General features: G+C 29.0%; 1 protein-coding gene across 8 annotated transcripts in view; it reads left to right on the plus strand.

Annotated features, from left to right (window-relative positions):
* The window catches only part of LOC107442660 (RIMS-binding protein 2), a 193179-nt gene that overhangs the window by 138982 nt on the left and 33252 nt on the right, over positions 1-20945 (plus strand). For 7 of the 8 annotated variants that reach the window (XM_087159135.1, XM_087159138.1, XM_087159136.1 and 4 more), the window contains 8 exons: positions 1006-1128; positions 2608-2763; positions 5854-5988; positions 7410-7599; positions 11237-11398; positions 14232-14336; positions 17860-17958; positions 19599-19960. In XM_087159135.1, the coding sequence (XP_087015261.1) occupies positions 1006-1128; positions 2608-2763; positions 5854-5988; positions 7410-7599; positions 11237-11398; positions 14232-14336; positions 17860-17958; positions 19599-19960 (1332 nt within the window). The remainder of the gene's footprint in view (positions 1-1005; positions 1129-2607; positions 2764-5853; positions 5989-7409; positions 7600-11236; positions 11399-14231; positions 14337-17859; positions 17959-19598; positions 19961-20945) is intronic. The other variant, XM_087159137.1, reaches the window with a different exon arrangement.

Raw genomic sequence — 20945 nt, forward strand, 5'->3', positions numbered from 1 at the left:
AGGATGGCACAAAAACATTTATATGGCGAAACAAGCTTTCCAGCTATGTATTTTTTATTAAATGTGTAGTAATAAGAACTATAAGTTTGAAGGCCAATTTTTCCGGTAAGCCGTTAAAATGTAAACAGGTAAATTACAAAATGAATGATTTAGATACCACGAATTTCGGTTTTATTTTTGTATATTGTTTTTTTTTTTTTCAGAAGTGTCACTACATTATAGTACGGTAGTTATAGCAGAATATTTTTTCTCTGTATACTACCCAAACATAGGTTTATACAAAGAAAGTTAATTTTAATTTCAAAAAATGCTTAGTGAAAAATGAATATTTGTAATAAAAGTCTTTGCGTAATTCGGTTCAAACGCTTGGATTAGGTCAAAATTTAAATTCTAGTTATACATTCGTTTCATTGTCATCTCTTTTCCTTCCCTATGACGAATGAGGTATTCAATCTCGTTTTCCATCATTTCCTGTCTTCCTAAATCCTTCTCGCCTCCCCTATGTTATTATACATGTTATTTTCTTATACATTTCTTACATTAAGAAACAATATTTTTATTCACACTTATTGTTCTGTTTAACTAAGCATACCAAACACAAAAGCGTTTTTCCAAGCATAACGATTTCGTCAATAAGTATAACTAGTTAATTGAGTTTAAAAAAAGCTTTAAAGTTCACAATTGCTCCAAAAAAAATTTTAGTGATTGCCAACGAAACAGCTTTTTATTCAAGCTTTTTAAAAGCAGCAGAAAAACTCTAAGAATTTCAAATAGTTGCATTATATTTATTTTCCTGAGATATTTCTATAAACTAATAAAACTATTTTTAAAAATTGACTCTTTTATTCAAAAAAAATTTAAAGTTATAACTTGAACTTCGAACTTACAGTCTTGCTATCTTTTCCAAAACTAAGAACTTTTAAACTATTGTTTTATTTTTTTAATATTAGATTTTTAATTCTGTTAACATTCTAAACAACTTTTAAATTTGTTTTTCTTCGATAGAAAAACGAAGAATGTTTAGAGATTTTGAATAGCGTTGAATCCACTGAAAGTCAGTCCACCCTGGCTAAATCTGAAGCAGAAAGCCAACAAGGCAAATCCAACAATCTGGAGGCTCTTATTAAGGTACTAATGGAATAATAGCACTCTTTTTTATTTTAGTTATAGCAATAAATATGAGCACATTGTAATTATGTTACTGAAACACTAATACTTTTATCGAAATACTTACATTTGACACAAGTGCGTTTAAGTATGAAAACCAAACTTTTGAGTTTAAGAAAACAAATATTACATCAATAAATAAAAATAATGTCAAATTTCTAAGCACATAATTTTATACACTATATAATACTCTATAAAAAAAACTCCGGACAAAATTATAATAAAAAGTAATAGCACCCTGTGTGCAGCTTCTAAAAAATGCACTTACATCGCAATTTTTATGTTAATATTTATTTAATTACAAAGATTCAGTAAATATTACTGTATAAATTTCGTTATATCAGATTTTTTTGTTCTGGGAAATTTTACGGTAAAATGGGTTTTACGGAAAAAATTACCGGCACTCAGGATACCAATATATTTTTCTGTAATTTTATCCGAAATTTTTTATGGTGTATGAGCGTACCAATTTAAATTTGCCTTTTGTTGTATAGATTTTTTCAAAAAATAACTGAAATTAAATCAAATTTCTCAGTTTTAAAATTTAAAATATATACTACATTTATTCACCAATTTATATAATTTACGTAATTTTCAAAAACATTTATAAAATAATAATTAAAAAATTAGCTTAAACAAAGGAACACTGACTTGCATTTCGTTACCCAGCTTGACAAAAAACGATCTATCAAACGAATGAATATAGTATACATTTACTGGTCATAGTAATGAACTCAATGTTCATACACTGTAAAACATTCTGGATCGAATTACGGTAGAAAGTACCGGCACTCGGAGTGTCTGTACTTTTTACCGTCAAATCCATTTTTAACAGAACGTGATACGATACAAAAAATCTGATATACCGTTATTTTTACAATAATTTTCGTAACAACACTGAATACCTCTAATTAAATAAATATCACTGTAAAAATTACGGTAAAATATTTTACGGTAAGAATGAATTTTACGGATGATGCACCCAAAGTTCCGAAACTTTATACCATAATTTGTTTCGGAATTTTTTCCAATGCATACATGTATTTATTTTTTTTTCTGCATCTCTTATTGATGCTTCATATATCAGGTTAAACGAAATCATTCTTATCAAGAATTGATCCGTATATTGTTATTATAAACTTGTTATAATTAACTTTTTAAATAAAGGCAAAATTATTTCTATTTGTCGAGTCTGAAATTGAAATAAAGTAACAGAAACATAAATGCACACAATTAAGTGGCATATATTACTTACTTAATATGTTAATTATATTCGAAATTTATGTATGTTCGCTAGTTTATGACATGATTTTGTCAAGTTATATTCTTATTATTTTTATCTTATATTTTATACATTAAAATTAATCTCAAAGTTGACCTGCCATTTAGCTGTAAATTGATCAGAGCTTAGCCTTAAACTGTGTATTACTTTTTTTCTAGCATATGCAAGAGACCGCTGACAGGCGGAAAGAGCTTGAAAAACAATATGCAGATGCTGTCGCAGAGTTACATAGAAAACAAGACGAAATCCGTCACCATCACTACGTCAGTAAAACCGAAAAACAGAATGCCCAAGAAACAATACAATCTCTTGAGGTAAATACCTTCATTTATTTTTAAAGAATACAGAACTTCCGTGTCCTTAACCTCCCCTTTAGAAAACTTGTTTTCGTAAATACACTTACACACTTGAATTCTTAAGTAATAAAAGTTAACTTTTAAATGTTTTTAAGGAAAGCTGCTGTAAATGTCCTACTAATAATTCCGAAATAGAAAAATAATAAATTAATTTAAATCCATATGGATAAAGAAAAGATTACAGTTAAATCTTAACACATAAATACAGGATTATTCATAATTCCCTCCGGGGTTTCGAAGAATTATAGTTGAAAAAACGAAGACGAATAAGGCAAAAAGGAACATATGAAATTATTCCGAAAGTATTCTCAAGTTTTAATTTAAGCAGTTGCCGGTAGATGGCAGTAACATGTACCACTGAAACCAGTTGTAGTAAAGAAAAATGGCGTTCATAGGCGGAGGGAATTATGAATAACCCTGTATAATCATACGTTATTATAGTATATCTAAAAAAAGTCTTTGTATCCTTGCGTTAAAACCTACATTTAACATTTCATCCAAGCGCCTTTTTTAAAAAATATAAAGCGCAAATACACTAATGATATTTTCAGTTCATTTATCTATCAGTTAAATTTATTAAAAACAAAATATTTATTTAAAAAATATTCGAACATATTTGAGAAGAAAAAAACTTTTTATGAAACATTTCACCTTTTTAGGAGATTGCACTGGGATACAATAATTTTTTCTGTTGCATGAGATTTTTCAACAGATGTCAGATATTTTTGTACAGCTAATTTCAAATCTGTAATCATTTTTTCTGCCTCCAAGCTCCAATTTCTCCTTTAATGACATTTTCAGTCTGTTTTTTCCGAAATGAAGTTTAAAAACGTCAAATATTTCAGAGGATCGTATAAAAGTTGCGACAAACGTCCTGGGGAATTAGAGCACATCATCAGGATTAAAACTGCAGAAAAACCTTAGCCAGTAAATGATATTATACGCCGCTGGAAGCACTTCCTCATAATGAAATCCCTCTCCGTGTGCTTTTGACCTAGTCATAATAGGTAAGCACCCCTAGCTGCGTATGATGACATTTACGGGCATAAGTTTCCATGCAACTTTAATCCTAAAGACGTGTCCCAACTCCCTTGGAAGTTAGTGGCAATATTTACTTTATCCCCTCTTATATATAGCTTTTTTAAACATGTATTATTTTTATTTTATTTAGTAACCGTCGTCGAACAGCCCACCCTATTTTGGGTTTACGACTACCAATGTAACCTTGTAATTTTATACAAATCTAGAAGACAGGGAAACTCCCGGATCAGTACCCCTAAGGTATGATTTGTTGTGGGAACATGGAGGACTTTGTGACTCGACAGATTTAACGTGCATCAGTCACCATTTACTACACTGGGAGTCTTCGGCCGCCTGGAATCGAACCCACGACCTCTTGACATGGGCTCAGTGCTCTACCAACCAGGCTATCGATGCCCAACTTATATTTTTCAGCAAAAACTAGACTCAAAATGTCATTTTTTTTAAAAATCTGTAGTTTTAGGAACAGAACTAGTTTCATATTTGAAATCCCCATGGTCGAATTAGACAAGACCAAGTATTTGCATAAATGCAACAAAAAATTTGTTCCCCAATGTAATATGTTACAAAAGCAATTCTAATCAAAACTTTTGGTTTGAACCTGCATTTGACATTTTATTCCTGTGCTCTACTTTAAGTAAAAAGCAAATACGCTGCTGAGATTTTTCAGAACATTTATTACCCCTTCCAAATTTAGGTGAAACAAAATGTTCAATCTTGAAAATATTCTAAGGTATTTGAGAAGAAAAAAAACTTTTGATTTCAATTTCTTTATTTTAGATCATTATTATTGTGATGAAAAAGTTTTATAGTTGTAATTTAGTGAGAATAATTATTCCTTTAATTATGTTAGGGAATGCGTATACATATGTTTCATTATTCATCTGTACTTGTATCACTGAATTATTTAGCTAATAGTAAAAATATAGTGATCATTCTGATTAAGAGTATAAAAAATGTCTGTAATCGTAGCATAAACTCATATATTGTCTCAAAATAATCCCCAACCACCGAATCGGCAAAACATTGGCACAAGATCAATTAAATTTTATACGTCTGCTATCTATGAAACTTCAGGGAAATACATGCATTTAGTCAGAAGAAATACATTATCATGTAACTATTTTAATAACGTTGACAGTATATACTTGAAAAAATTGCTAACGTGGCTTACAAAAATCATAGCATAATAAGTTAAAAAATTTAAAATATAGATTAAAACTTTATTATTAGAAAAAAAAGGAATAAAGAGTGATTGTTAATTTTGCTAATAATTGTTATGATGATAATGAATCAAATATGTTTGATGACACTGTAAGTAGGTCAATTTCACCACTTCCGAATGCCATATTTAAGGCGTATATTTTAAGACATATATCTCAGTCAAAAAAAGTCATCTAAATAATTACGCTAAAATAATTCGTGGCATCATTTACATTTACTCCAACTTTTAGTAACTTTTATTTCAAAAGTTTTAAATCTAAATGTTCTTTTTTTTAAATTTAAAACTTGATGTTACGGAAGTCGATGAATCTGCAAGATATTAGTAGGTCATTTCCACCACTTACGAATGCCATATTTAAGACTCATATTTTAAGGCATATATCTCAGTCAAAAAAATATCAAGTCGTTTAAATAATTATATTAAAATAATTCTTGGCGTACATTTACTCCAACTTTTAGTAACTTTTAAATTAAAAATTTTCAGTCTAAAACGTTTTTTAAAAATAATTGAAAACCTGATGTTACAGAGGTAACACAATATTTGCATTAGAGCCAGCTTTAAATTAAGAAAAATTTTAAATTTCTAAGAGTTACAAGAAAATAGACTGCATTGAAATAAAAACCAAGAGTTATTTTTAAAATAGTTATTAAAACTGCTCTATATTTTTACTGAGTCAATTTTTATACCATGCATTTAAAGCCTGCAAATATTACATTTGTAAAAGATAAAATTGCTCTATAGTATATCCAACTTATGTACGATATCATTTTTTTTCTCTTCAGTCTAAGGTTCGTGAACTTCAAAAGAAATGTGAACTGCAAAATGTTCTACATGAGGAAATTGCTCTTGAAATGGCGACTTTACGGCGCTCTCAGGTCAAACATGCTTGGCGATCAAATAGATCTCATTCAGCTGATGTAAGTTTAAGCATTTTTTTCAAAAATATGCTATTGTATTGAAACATTTAAAAAATGAGTAAATAGCTAGAAAAGAATAATAAAAGGGAAAACTGTTTACAAAATTTGTTGACTTTTTATATATATATATATATATATATATATATATATATATATATATATATATATATATATATATATATATATATATATATATATATATATATATATATATATATATATATATATATATATATATATATTCGCCTGAAACCGGAAATACGTTGTCCATCACTTATCTATGTGAAACTATAGCAAACGCAACGCAACTAGAACGCAAGAGAATTTTAGGCGGTGATAGAAGCTTATTTCAAGAGTAATTTATCTTGGCTATAAATTTCTATCTTGGCTATAAATTTCGTAAAATTTATGATTTTAAACGGGAAACTGAATTGGTCATGCAAATCGTAAAACTTGCTGAATAAATCCGTAATCTCAACGGGTTTTTTTCATATAATAACTTTTTTTCCGTAAAAGTTACAAAGTAGTAGATTGTTGTCACTCATATTTACTTATTTTATTTTACTTTTTTACAATACAAGATCACATAATCTGTGTTCACAACTATACTTTAACATGAAATCAACTTTTCTCCGTAAAGAGTTTTAAAGTAAATCTGTAGTCAAAACAGATTTTTACTATATGAAAACAAATTTTTACTGTGATAGTCATTTTATCTCAGCACTGAGGATGGTGCGAGCAGGGAGCAGAATTCATACGACCCTTCATATCTAAGATTCGAATCTGGGTCACCTCATTGGAAGACGAGCACTCTGTCTTCTAAACAATCACCGCTCTAGTGTTTAATTTTTATTTTATAACAGTCATTGAACAGCCGACCCAAATTTGGGTTTACGACTACTAATGTTCAACTCCGTAAACTTGTAAGTTTGAACCCAACCCAGAAGACAAGAAAACTCCTGGATCAAGTATTGGAAAAAATTTGGTAACCCATGATCCATCCACCACTGAGGATATCTCACGTCAGCACTGTGGTCGGTGCTAGCCGGATGCGGAATTCGTATTGACCAGTCATTGCTGGGATTCGAACCCGGTTAACCTCATTGGAAGGCGAACGCTCCATCCCCTGAGTCATCGCGGCTCTAGTGTTTAATTTGAAGAAAAAGTCTTAAACTATCTTTACTTTAAAAGTCAATATATATTCAAAGGTTCCAAACTTACACACTACATAGAAATTATTTATTTAACATTGATTAAATGCTAAGTAAAAACTTGAAACTTAAAATCAGATCATTTTAAAATAAACAAAAATTTGGAGAGAGAAAAATTTTTAAAAATCAGTGGAAAAAATTATTTGTAACTTGAATTTTTATATGTAATTTTATGTATTTCTATGCTAATTTTTTTTTCTCCATTTTTAGGTACCTAATGAAGCTTCCAAGTTAGATCAAGAAATGGACCTTTATTTAGTTGGCAGTGACACAATCTTTAGTTCAAATCGGCCCCATTCATCATCTTCCTCAACTTCTCATTCCACAGTATTAGAAAACTCAGTTTCTAGGAATCTTCATGTTCCTCTTGTAAATTATAATTCTATTTCAAACACTACAGGTGAGTTAATTGAAATTCAGAAAATTAACTGTTTTTATCTCACTATATCTTGTTTTTATGCTCTATTTTGATTTCATATTTAAACAAAAGTGAACAAAAAATATAATGAAAACAGTAGTAAAACTATTCAATGATTTTAAAAAAAATTGAATTAGAAATATTTCATTGTCTGTGCTCTGCTTAGAAAACAGGAAAATTTTTTCTCACTCAATTTCGAAATTAGTTACAATGTACTGCGCACAAAAAAAACAGCCCACCCTGAATAACTTTTGATCTAATGATCAAATTTTCACGTTCTGGGACTCAATCTTAATGGCTCGATGGGGTAATCTCAAATATGCTAATTAATAAGAGCAGACGATGTTTTACTTACGAAATCAATCAAAAACGTACTTAATATGAATAAACATACCTTTTTTTTCGGCAGATTCAGATTTCTGACACCCAAAAATATAGGGGGCAGCCACAATCTGGAAAATATGATCAAGAGAACGCTCCAAAGTTTGGAGCCCTTAATGTTAATTTTACTTTTTGGATTATTCACTATATCTCGAGAGCTTTTTAAGTGAATTGAAAAATTCTTACACTCATTAAAAAATACTTACTATATTATTTATTTATAGACCCAAGTGCCCGCCATTAACCGAAAAATGAATTTTTATTTATTTTAAATTTTAATAATTTATTTACTTTAATAAATATATTTACTTTAAATTTTTTTCACCGAAATTTAATTCAATAAATTTGGGCTGTATTCTCTTAACTTAAATTTTTTGTTAATAAGAGAGATTAGCATCTTCCTTTTGCAGTCTTTTCTTGAGGTATAAGGATATATTATCTTCGCATGTAACGTTTCCCGTCATTTGGACTTATATTTTCTTAACTATTTAAATATCAAATATGCTTAAGTTTTGGACACCAATGTAATTTCAAAACTTCATGAGAATAATTAATTAATGTTCCAGGCAGAACAGAGAAAAACTTACATTTCTACTTCCTTCCATTTTTTTTTTTTTTTTTTTTTTTTTTTTTTTTTTTTTTTTTAAAGTTGCCAGCTTTGACTATAAGTGTATTTTAAAAGAGCTAAGAAAACATGCAACTTCAAATTATGACTGTAAAGATTAATCTTACTTATATATATTTTTTTTTAATTTATATGTAAACATTTAAATTGATAGCTCGCTTATTTATTGTTTTACAATACCTCCTTAATATTTTTCTTCGATTTAAATTAAACAAGTAGATTTTTTCACAAGTAATGACGTAGAATTTCAAAGTTTTGTTTCAAAAACATATAATTATTATAAATGATGTCTAATTAAATAAATTAGGTGCATAAAATTCTCTTGCACCATACATATTTTTTGACAGTATCATATTGTGTGAATATGTTCATTAACCCTTTCGCGCCGACTGTCACAAATACGTGCCAGCATAAAACCGTATCAACCAGAGTAGAAAGATAAAACTGGTAATCAAAGTAATTCTTTAGCAGTTTATTTGTGGGAGGAGTTATAATTGCTTGATTTATTTAATTCACCATTACTTTGTTCAAAATAAAACTATTTAGTTATACTTTGAATTAACATTGATTATATGTATGATTAAACTAACAATAATTAAAGTAAAAGCAAAGTAAGTCTGTCAAATTAGAAATGACTGCATTTAAGTTACCGTTTTTTATTAAATTACGTCCTGATCCTGATTTTGTACGAATGCTTTTCTGAATCACCCGTCCCCAAGGGGTTAATACGTATAACTTTTTGTTCAAATTTGACCATGATTGTTAAAGTATTAAGAATAACACCAGAAGAGCCTTATTGATTTAATATTCATTAAGACTATTATTCAAAGGTGAGTATTTATCTTGAATTAGGCACTGTTGCATTTTTAACAGTAGAATACTGTATGAATAAAATGTTCATTGATACATATAACTTCTAATGCAGAGTTTATTTGATTTTTAATATATTAAATGTAAGTATCATCAGACAAATTTTATGTTTTAATATTCATTTTAAATACTTATTCAAATAAGAGTATCTATCTTAAATTAGCCAATTTTACATTGTTAACAGTATCGTATCGTGTAAGTAAAATGTTCATTCACACATATGAACACGAAGTTAACTCTGTTGATCTATCAGACAAACCTTAATATCATGATAGTTGTCATTCATAGTAGCTATCATACAAATGTGGGCATTTATTAAAACACCATAACACAGTTAACAGTATCATATTGTATAAATAAAATGTTTATTTCACTCATGCATCAGAGGAAACATTTGGTAAATCTTTATGTTTAGGTAACTGTTGTGGCGTAACCACAACTACGGTTATTAAACATTAATTCACTGGTATATAAAACATGCTAACCTGATTCAATCACGAGGTACCTTTTGATAGATAAAAGTTGTCATGGTCGATAACTCCGCCCCCACATTGGTGACCTCCGGACGTGATTTGATCACGCAGTAACGCCCACTTCGATCTGGTAACGCCTATTTCGATGGATGATCTACATTTAACAGTTGACTTGCTACTTGTGAATGCCACATAATCCACCTCCTCACGCTGTTGCTGCTCAGTCTCGCCTGGAACATACACAACGTCAGCCTGCATACACTCGACTGCTAAAGGCAACACAGGAGCGACTACGACCGTAAAATTAATACACCTCTCACATTCGGCACTCAAAAACCCGATGACCTTAATCCCAGCTCTCCCGGTCTTTCACAAGTACAGCAACTAGTGGTATTAGTTCATCAAATTCTATCCCTGATAAAATTCTGGTGGGAGAGTATTGTGGCATAACTACCACTACGGTTATTAAACATCAATTCACTGGCATATAAGACATGCTAACTTGATTCAATCACGAGGTACCGTTTGATAGATAAAGGTTGGCATGGTCGATAACTCCGCCCCCACACTGTCTTACAAATGTGGGTATTTATCCGAAATTGTGTGGTATTGTCGATATTACCCGTATTGTGTGAATAAAAATTTCATTTACGCATATGAACACAAACTTTACTTTGTTGATATATCAAACAAACCTTGATATCATGATAGCTATCAATCATGGTAGCTATCATACCATGGTAGCTATCATATCATGGTAGCTATCAACACCATTGCTCAATTAACAATACCGTATTGTGTGAATTAAATGTTTATTTCACACATGCATTGGAGGAAACATTCATGCATAGGAGAAAACATTAGATAAATCTTTATTTTTAAATTGTATTGTAGATATCATACAAATGTAGATATTTATCTGAAATCATCATGTGAATTTACTAAATTATCCATAGTGTGTGAATCTATGTTTACATTTTTAATCTATAAGACAATCTTTGACATTTTAATATTCATAGTAGTTATAGTTCAAAAGTAGGTATTTATTTGAACACCATCACACATATAACTCTTGTAACAAAATTAATTTAGATTGTAGATGTATCAAATATCAGAAAAACCTTAACTTTTTTTTATTCCTTGTAACTATTATCCAAATGCGGTTGCTTGCCTTAGATTAGATACATGCTTTGTTCCGTCAACTCGTAGAGTAGTTTCCCCCCATATAAGAATGCCCAACATTTGACATAATTATTTTTCTTGTGTGCAGGTACAAATTTTAAATCCCCCGGAACAACGATATCATCTTCATCGCCAATCTCATCATCCAATATTTTCAACTCAGCTGCTTCTGAAATTGATAGAATCTTAGCTCGGATTGAACAAGATAATAAGGTTTTATCAGAATTAGAGAAGTCAAGAGCAACCGTTGGTGTGTATTAAATAAAACTTTAGTTACAAAAAATATGTGTAGGTAGTTTCAAAAACATTTTGGCCGTTTCAATTCTTTGTAGAGCAAATTAGTTGTAACTAGCCACTTTTTTAATGATCATTTTAGAGTCACCCTCAAGAACTGGGAGTATTGCAGCTCCTCGATGCACGATATTGCTTAAATCTTTTAGCTTTACCGGAATTGAATTCTCAACTGAAGCCAATGATATTGCAGCGAACTCCCGAAAATTGTAAATCGCATAGATGCACTATCTGAAATTTAAACTCCGCTACCGAAGCAGGCATGACAAATCCTAAATTCATAACTTAATTTATTCTTAAGCTTGTGATATTCCAGAGAACCACTGAAAATTGCAAGTCATTTAGAAGCACCATCTGAAATTTGAAATTTTGATCCAGGTGTTCCCTTGTCTTCTGGATTGGGTTCAAAATTGCAAGGCTACGGAGTTGAACATTAGTAGTCGTAAGCCCAAAAATTGGGTCTATTATTCAATGGCGGTTATTAAATAATATAAAATATAAAAATGTAAAATCATTTAGAAATACTATCTGCAATTTAATCTCCGTTGAAGAAGCGGGCATGAAAAACCTTAAAATCATACAGAAGTTGAAAGAACAAGGAATCTTGGAAAGATGCTTAACCCTCCAAAAATTCGGTGACAGCAAAAAAAAAAAAAAAATAAAATAAAAAGAAAATAAATAAATAAATTTTTTAATTCTTTTAAGAAATTAAAATTAAAGTAACTAAACAAATCATTAAATCTAGTAAGTGATAAATCAAACTACACGGAGAAGTCACTATGTTATAAAGTTTAAGTATAAATTAGACGATAGACCCACTAAGAAAAAAAATATAGTCAAAACTAACAGAATATGGTAAAAATGAATGTGTTTCTGTCTCTATTAGAACAACAAAAGCTCGGTAATTTTTACCGAAGCGCTTTGGTAATGATTTTGGTAAAGGTAACAATAAAATATGGTTTTATGATATGTTATGAATTTCGCTAAATGTGGTGAAATTTGATGAAGTTACCAGCATGACTAAAAACCCTTTATTCGGTTAATTTTACATTTTAGTTTTGTATTTGTTGCGAAATACGGGAAATAAGAACTATAATTTTGAAAATCAGAATGTCTGGTAAACCGTTACCTTGTAATTGGGAAAATTAGTAAACGAATGGTTTAAAAACCGTGCATTTTGGTTTATTTTAACCAGATTTATTGTTTGTTTTTTTACCAGAAATGTCATTACCATACAACTACAGTATTTTCCCCAGAATTTTTTTTCCATGTGGTTGTTTAAGTGAATCTCTTTGATAATTCCCAATTTAAATTTATTTAATACTTTGTAAATCTATTTAAATCACTCTTTGTGAATCTAAAACCATTTTGTAGTCAATGCGCGGACAAGTTTGTTTTTACCGTATTTTTGACGTACTTTTTTAACTTCCACAATATCTTAAGACAAAAATACTGATTACAATAAATATATTTTACGAGGAAAAGAGCTACAGAAAATTTTTGGTTCAATTTTAAAAAAGAAAAACAACAAATCCAGTGTTTTTGCGTATGACTGATGTGTTGCCAATTAAAAAGTGGTGTTTCCCTAATTTCGCAATTTTGGTTCATTGTAAGATTTGTAGACAATTAAAAAAATACTTTTTAATTTGCATCCTTTTAAACAAAGTTTAAACAACGTGTGTGAGATTTAACTTTTAGATTGTCTTACTTACAGAGTTTAATAATTTCCTCAATAATAGAGAGGCTTACAAAAAGGTTTTTGACACAAAATTTAAAATCTTTGTAACAAGATGCTTGCATTAAATTTAAACACTCATCAAATGCAATTTTTTATATTTGCATATTTATTTCAAAAATATTTATATTAATTAGCAGTCTAAAAAACATAAAAAACTTAATACTAATAATGTATACTATATTGTGCAAATTAACTAATTATAAAACTAACTCAGTTCTATCTCTTCCTTAGTCTAATTCTTAAAATTTTAATGGCATTTTTGTATTGTTTTGCTTTGTTTCTTCACTTAAATGTGAATTTTTGAATCCTAAATAAATACAATTTTGCATTCATAATTGAAAAAATTTTTAAAAATGCATATTAAGGGTGATCATCACGCACATCATGCACATCTTCAAATATTTTTTGTGATACTGTTGCTTAAATACATGGTGTCCTAAAATAGACTAACAGTTTTCAAAAATTTCTAACTCTTAAACTGTTCAAATTTGAGAAAGAAATGTATTTTAACGAATTTATATGGCTAATCATAAATTTTTCCTTTCAAAATTCCTAGTTTCAGTTCTCTGCAAAATCTTCTAACAGTTTTTTCCGTTACATTTTGATGCATGTGTTAAATTGTATATATATAACAAAAGTTTTCATGACTGTGGGTTCGATAACTGATCAAATGTTACCGGGTTCAATTATTTGTGAATAGCTACTCTTTTTGTCCGTTTTTTAGTTTACGGATGTCGGTGGAAATTTTATAATGCAACTTTCATTTATAAAAATATTTCAGAAATTTCGAATTTGTAACCTACAAAATTTTTATCCTTGATTTAGACGTTATCTATTTGCAACGCCATCTGTTGCAAAAAATTTATATAAAACCAGAAATTCTGGGAGAAAATATTTATGCTATATCACATGTTTTTCTCCAAAGTTATTTTTCTTAAGCTCAACCATTTTGCTGATACTAATTTTTGAAAATCGTCGGTCAAATTTCGAAAATCCTATCGATAGTATCAGCTAAATTAAGTTAAAAATACTGATTCCTACAATTATATTTCAGATTCTCCATCTTCTATGCATCTCGAAAGACTGAAAGCACAATATGAAGAGGAAAGAGGAATAGAAAACATGAGCCATAGCCACAGACATATGATGAGTAATATGAGTAAGTATGCATATTTTACGTAAATGTCATTCATATTTATATTTAAATAATATTTTTACACTTATAGATTTCATATGGATATAGTACTGTCATATTTTTTGTAATAATATGTGAAGGACTTTGAACAATATAATGGTATGCAACTCTTCCAACTTGTTCAAAGAAACTGTTTCTGGTAAAGAAAATAATAAATTTATTAATTAATAAAACGTAATTTCAATGAAGGCAATATAATGCTTCTGTACATTAAGGTATTATCTGGTGAAAATTTCGGAATCTTGTAATCTACTTATAGAGAAATAATGCTAAGAAGCAATTTGATGTTAAAATATCACATTTAGGAAAAATGTGTCCAACCAATGAATTTTATCAAACCCTTCATTTATATATATTGCTATTTTTCTGTCTCATTCCAACTATATTCTTTTCTAAACCTATGAATTGTAATTATATTTCAAGGAATATTAATTGTTTAATTTGTAAAATTAATAAATTTGTTGTGAAATGGGAGCAAAAGTAATCAAAAAATAAATTTTCTAAAAGCTTATGACTTATTTAATAAGATGTGTTTATTGTTATGCGCAAATTGAACTACTTTTAAAACAGACTGGCTAAATTAGAGCACTATCTATAAATATAGATCAGTCCAACTAAATTTATTCATATATGTGAGCTCTATTTAAAGAATGGATCATGAACGCTTGTCAAGTCGAAGAACAGACAACTGATATCAGCGAAAGACAGCACTAAGTCCAGGGTCACGACGGGATTCCAACCTGCTACTTCCACGCATCAGAGCACTTGAAACCCCATGGTCACGTAGGTTCCTCAAATAGCTAAATGCCAATGAGTCAAAACAAAATCTTTTTTGACATTATTTAGCTTATATAATAAAGTAAAAGGAAAATCATTTTTGTTGTTTCTGTTCATAAATTATTTGTGGGAATAAGATTAATATAATTAATCCATAACTTTCTATGTACCTCATAATTGTAAATATTTGGACAGAATCCTCTTTGTCGTCAACTGCGCTCGATCAATTATTAATTGAGACAGAGAGGAGTAAACATATGTACTGGAAGCTCAACAAGGGCAAATGGAGTAAGTATTTAAAGATACTCTTAGCCACTAGCGGCACTCTTGCTCGCCAGTTTATAGCTAGTGGCAGTAGTGCCTTGCTGATTTTGTTTTCAGCTTTTAATTTATATGATCATTTTATTATACTTTGAATTTGTTTGAAGCATATAAAACACATAAATACACATAAGCATGCATTATTCCTGAGTTTTTTAATGGCAACAAATATTAAAATACAGTGCGGTTATGTATTGCACTACATAAATTATATTAGTAGTTTAAAATGTTTTATTATAGTTGTAGCTATTTGCCTGTTAATAATTTTATTATCTTGTATGAAGAATTCTTTTATATACCTATGTTATTTAACTAGAACTGACTTTTATTAAAAATGCACAAATAAATCTAGCTCAATTTGTATAATTTCTTTAGGAAAAATATTAATTGATGTACTAACATATAATTATTTAAAGTGTGAATATGCATAAAAATAAATATATATGTGACGTATTCAAAGGTAATATAAGTTCTTGTATATTCAAATATTTCCTATTATAAATTTAATATTACTAATAAGATCACCAAACAAAGCTCAATCAACCCTAGAGAAATTATGAAAACGTCAGGTTCAAGGCGGAAGTGGATCTAATGTTTTGATGGTTTTTAACTTATGTTGTTGTCTCGCAATTTGAAATCACCATCACCAGCATGCTTATTTTTAATATTCCACGTGATCAAGCGTTGACTGAAAGTCGACATCTTCATAATGAGTATGCTGTTGATAGCAGGTTTTTCAGGGTGATAACAGCAAAGTTCATTGGGAAAGGAATATTTGAGAAATTAATGAATACTCACATTACTTATTACCTTTCGATCGGCCTATGAAAACACCCGCATTGAATCACATAAAAAAAAAATCTGTGGGGAAATATTAGAACAATGAGTGAAACACTAAAATCGGCAACCCTGCAATTTGGTGGATTGGTCCATCAGCGAGTGGCAGAGCGTATTGGTGGCAAAACCTTGGTGAATTCGCTTCCTAACCAATTCCAAACTGTTATTAAGTCCAGGTGCGATATTACATGGTTCTAAATTAAGCTTTTCATGATTTCTCTATTAATGACTAATTTTCTACCTGGTGAGCTTAATTTAGACTTTTCCTTTAAAGTATAAACTTGCCAAATAAAAACAATTAATATCGTACTAACAAAATTACTTTAAATGTTATCGTTTTTGTGTCTTTATTTGTTTAGACAGTGTTATAATGTCTTGAAGAAAGACCATTAAATTAAATATACCTGTTTACCAAAGACTGACAGCAAATTTTTGTTTGATTTGAAAATTACATTCAGCATGTTTTTATGGATGATATAATTTTCTCATTCTAGTTGTATAAAATCATGGAGTAGTTCATGCATGGGAAGAAAGTTTACTAATTTTTGTAAGAGTTTAAAAAATTGTAGTTTTGTAATTAATTAGAATTTTACTTTTGTAAAGTTTTTTTTTAAGTTTTTAAAAACTAATAAACTTTTTAGAAGTTTAATTCTTATTTATTGAGTAGTTTGCCCAAAATTTTGAATTGCAATGAATCACCTTCCCTAAATGAAATTAGCTTGTAATAATTATATCTTTAATAAACTTGCCTAAAGATCATAATGTAGTTTAATAGGATTTGCATTTTGAACTCTAGGTTGGTTAAATTACATAAGTCATGTTTATTTTATGTTATATAATGAAGTAATCAAATACGATACAGATTATTCTAAAATTTTGGTTTTTTAGGCATTTAGCAAAAAAATAATTTTACTCTCTTTTACGACTAAGACTTAACTCAAAAATGCAGGGGAGAAACTTTATCAACGGCGGATAAAGTACCGTATTTTGATTTTTTTTCCTGAATAATTACGAAAACAGAGATTTATTAAACTTTTTGAGTAATAGTTGAAAGACAAATCAAAATGAAAAATTTAAAACTGTCATGAAATTATAAGTTTTTGTTGTAATTTTTTGCTGAATTTTTTCAGTTCTGATTCAACTTATTTTCTTATCCTTAATCAGTCTTCATATTATACAATTATAGATACTATCTACGATAAATACTGCACATACTATAGTAATTTACTTTGTATTTTGCTTTATTGCATTTATTTTTATTTATATTTTTCAAATCTAATTTCGCTTTATATTAATTATAAATATACTTTTTTAAACATTGTTTTACAGTTTGATTTATATAAAGTCAATATTGCCTTATTTTTCAAAGAAAAAATTACTGAGTTTTACAGCTTATTATGTTTTTTATTAAGTAAAATTCATGTTTTTAAAATAAAATTCAATAACTAAAAATTTCGCTACTGTCTCCACTAATTTGTTTCTGAATATTTGAAAATAATTAAAAATATTTTGAAAATGAGAAGTACTTTGAAGATTTTTTTCTTATTTATAGAGTCATCTGTTACAATGAAAGAGCTTGATGTATTAATGCAAAAATTAGAACAAGACAACAAAATTTTAGCAGAGCTCGATAGAAAAAGAGCCACCTTTAGTAAGTAATGTAACTCAAAATTTTACAACCTGATGTTTTACATTATTTTAAGTAATTCCGTTTTTAATAATTTAATAAAAAATTATTTTATCAATACTTGCATGAATATAATAAACTTAAGAAGATTTATTATATATTTTGAATGAAAAACATCTCATAGGATACTATACCTTAAGAACTTGAAGCACTATCTTTTATAATTATTATTAAAACACGTATAATGCTTGAATTAATATTTAAACAAATTATTTACTCTGAGATATTAAGTGCGATTGAAAGAAAAATGCTAGCTTTATGATTAAAAAAAAAGGAAGACTGGTTGATGAAAGACGTCTTCAGGCGACTTCAGAATACGACTTCAAGAAACGACTTCATGAAACAATTTCATGACGAAAAATTCATTAGACGAAACATATAAGCGAAATATGTCAAACATATACCAGAACACATTAAAATGTATTAAACATATAAGCAAACATAAAGCAAAATACAATAACGAAACAATTAAATGCTCTTATCTCAGCTTTATGTTTAAAAAAAAAAGAAGACTGGTTGATGATAGACGTCTTCGGATGACTTCAGACGACAATTCAAGAAACGAATTCATGGAACGATTTCACGACGAAAAGTTCATTAGACGAAACACATAAAGCGAAATATGTCAAACATATACCAGAACATATTAAAATATATCAAACATATCAACAAACATAAAGCAAAGTACAATAACGAAACAATTAAATGCCCTTATCTCAAAATATTTTTCCTTCATCGCTTATGTATTTTATGATAGATTCACCAGATAACTTTAATTATATTTCTACACAATTTAAAATGGAATTGTCTATGGTACTAGTTAGGCTCTTTTTTAAGGCATTTCAACATTGAGTTATTTATACTTTTTTTAACTACTCATTAAAAAGAATTACGATTCAATATTTTAAAGTGACGTCATCGTTGGTAAATGGTATTTGTCGAACTATCCAAAAAGTCAATCAAGAACCACTTAGCCAAACAGGTTCGACCCCCACGCGTGACGTCGCTTACAGGTATCCAATTAAATCTGATTTAAATGACATGGTTAGGAATAATCACATCATTTCTTCAAGTACCCACTTCCCTTTTTAAACATTTAGCTTGATTTTTGTTTTTTTTTTAACCTTTTTTACTGCACTTAATTATGTAAATATTTAAAAACTACAAATAAATATATTTAGAAGCTTTAAATATCTAAACACATCGACAGTTAAATATTAGGAAATATATAGAAAAAATTCCAAGAAGAATACTTTATTATTTTAACTTTGTTAACATTATAATTTTGTGTGTGTCTAAATATATGATTTTCAATTAATTAAATAAAAAATGTTTATAATTTAAAAAATTTTGGAAATTAAAATAATTCTAAATAAATAAAGAAAAAAATAACCCAAAATACTTAAAACTTTCATTTAAACTTTATATGATAACTAATACAATAAATTTTCTATCATATAGAATTTTAGTAACATTGTTCTACGCTTAAATTAAAACAGCAAAAGTTACAACAAAAAAGTTTAAGCGAATGTATCTTTCAATTAAATTTGATACGCATTAAGATTTAATCTGGATCCTTAAATATTTTTTTTTATGTTTTACAGCTAATAGAAGACCTTTTTCAGCAACACCCCCAGGTAGTAGAAGCAGTACTCCATTAACGGGCACTTCTTCTCTATCTGGTATGCATGTAGGCAGTATCGGTCAGTCGGGCACTACTTACAATTCCTCATTACCTGCATTACCAAGCAGTACTCCCTATGCTACAACACCTGCCGTAACAGCCAAATCAGAAGACATGTACGACGAAATAGATTACATCGATTTACCACATAGAGGTCAGTGTAAAGTCTACATCGCCCGTTATAGTTATGACCCCATCAAGCAGAGTCCGAATGAAAACCCAGAGGCAGAATTGAAACTTACAGCTGGAGATTATGTTCTAATATTTGGCGAGATGGATGAGGTAAGTTAGATTCAATTTTAGTGCATTTTTGTTTTTGTAAATTAATGAGTGATAATATAGGTTTCATCTAGTGGAAAATTGTGCAAAAACAATTAGGGGATACCTTACACATTTTGATTCTTTTTTCTCCGAAAAAAGGGAGTTTTTTTAAAAGGTTTTTCATTCTTATATGGAAGAAAAATTATAACTCGTTGAAATATCCATGTTCGCTTAATATAAAGTTAGTTTTCGTTTCTAAAACGCATTTCCGCTGTGTCTCGTTGTGGGTCAGGTGGTTAAAGCATTATAATTTCATGCCCAACGGAATGATGGTCAATATTGCGACCATTCATCGTTGCTTACCACACAAACTGTTAGTCATCGATCTAAAGTTTGGTATGCTTTCAGCCGCCATTTGGAAATTGAACCCCAGAACTTCACAGTTAAAGCTCAGTGGTTTAATCATTAAACTATAGTGGTTCGCTTTCAACTCTTGTTTCTTTTTAAATTTCAACTTAAATTAGTTGAAATATAAAATTTGTATGCCTTTTACTACGCAATATGCAACCTAATACTTGAGATTCTTATCATTAAATTGAATATTATCAATGCTGTTTTGTTCTTACTTTGCAAACTGCAGTTATTATAATTACACTTAACACCATCTGCCATTCAAAGCTGTAATAGGTTTGACTGTTATAACCTATAATAATAACAGCTTTAATAAGTTTACGGGAAATGAAGCAGGTGAATCTGAACCTGAGTTCTAAAAAAATCCTTAAATCCTTCGATGAAAGGAAGAGTTACAGTTAAAACAATGTACCTTCAAAATTTTGAGTATTAATTGTAAGTAATCTTCAAAAGCCTGCCAAAAAACACTGAGATTAAGTAAAGTTACAAAAAAGAGCCACATATAAACTTTAAAGCTAATTTACTTAAGTTCACTGAAACACCACTTAATCAACTTAACATTTAAAATTGTATAGAAAAATATTGCATTTTAAAT

Source organism: Parasteatoda tepidariorum, chromosome 3, assembly GCF_982258835.1.
Source record: "Parasteatoda tepidariorum strain Cologne lab strain chromosome 3, Ptep-v5.0, whole genome shotgun sequence".
Taxonomy (NCBI): Eukaryota; Metazoa; Arthropoda; class Arachnida; order Araneae; family Theridiidae; genus Parasteatoda; species Parasteatoda tepidariorum.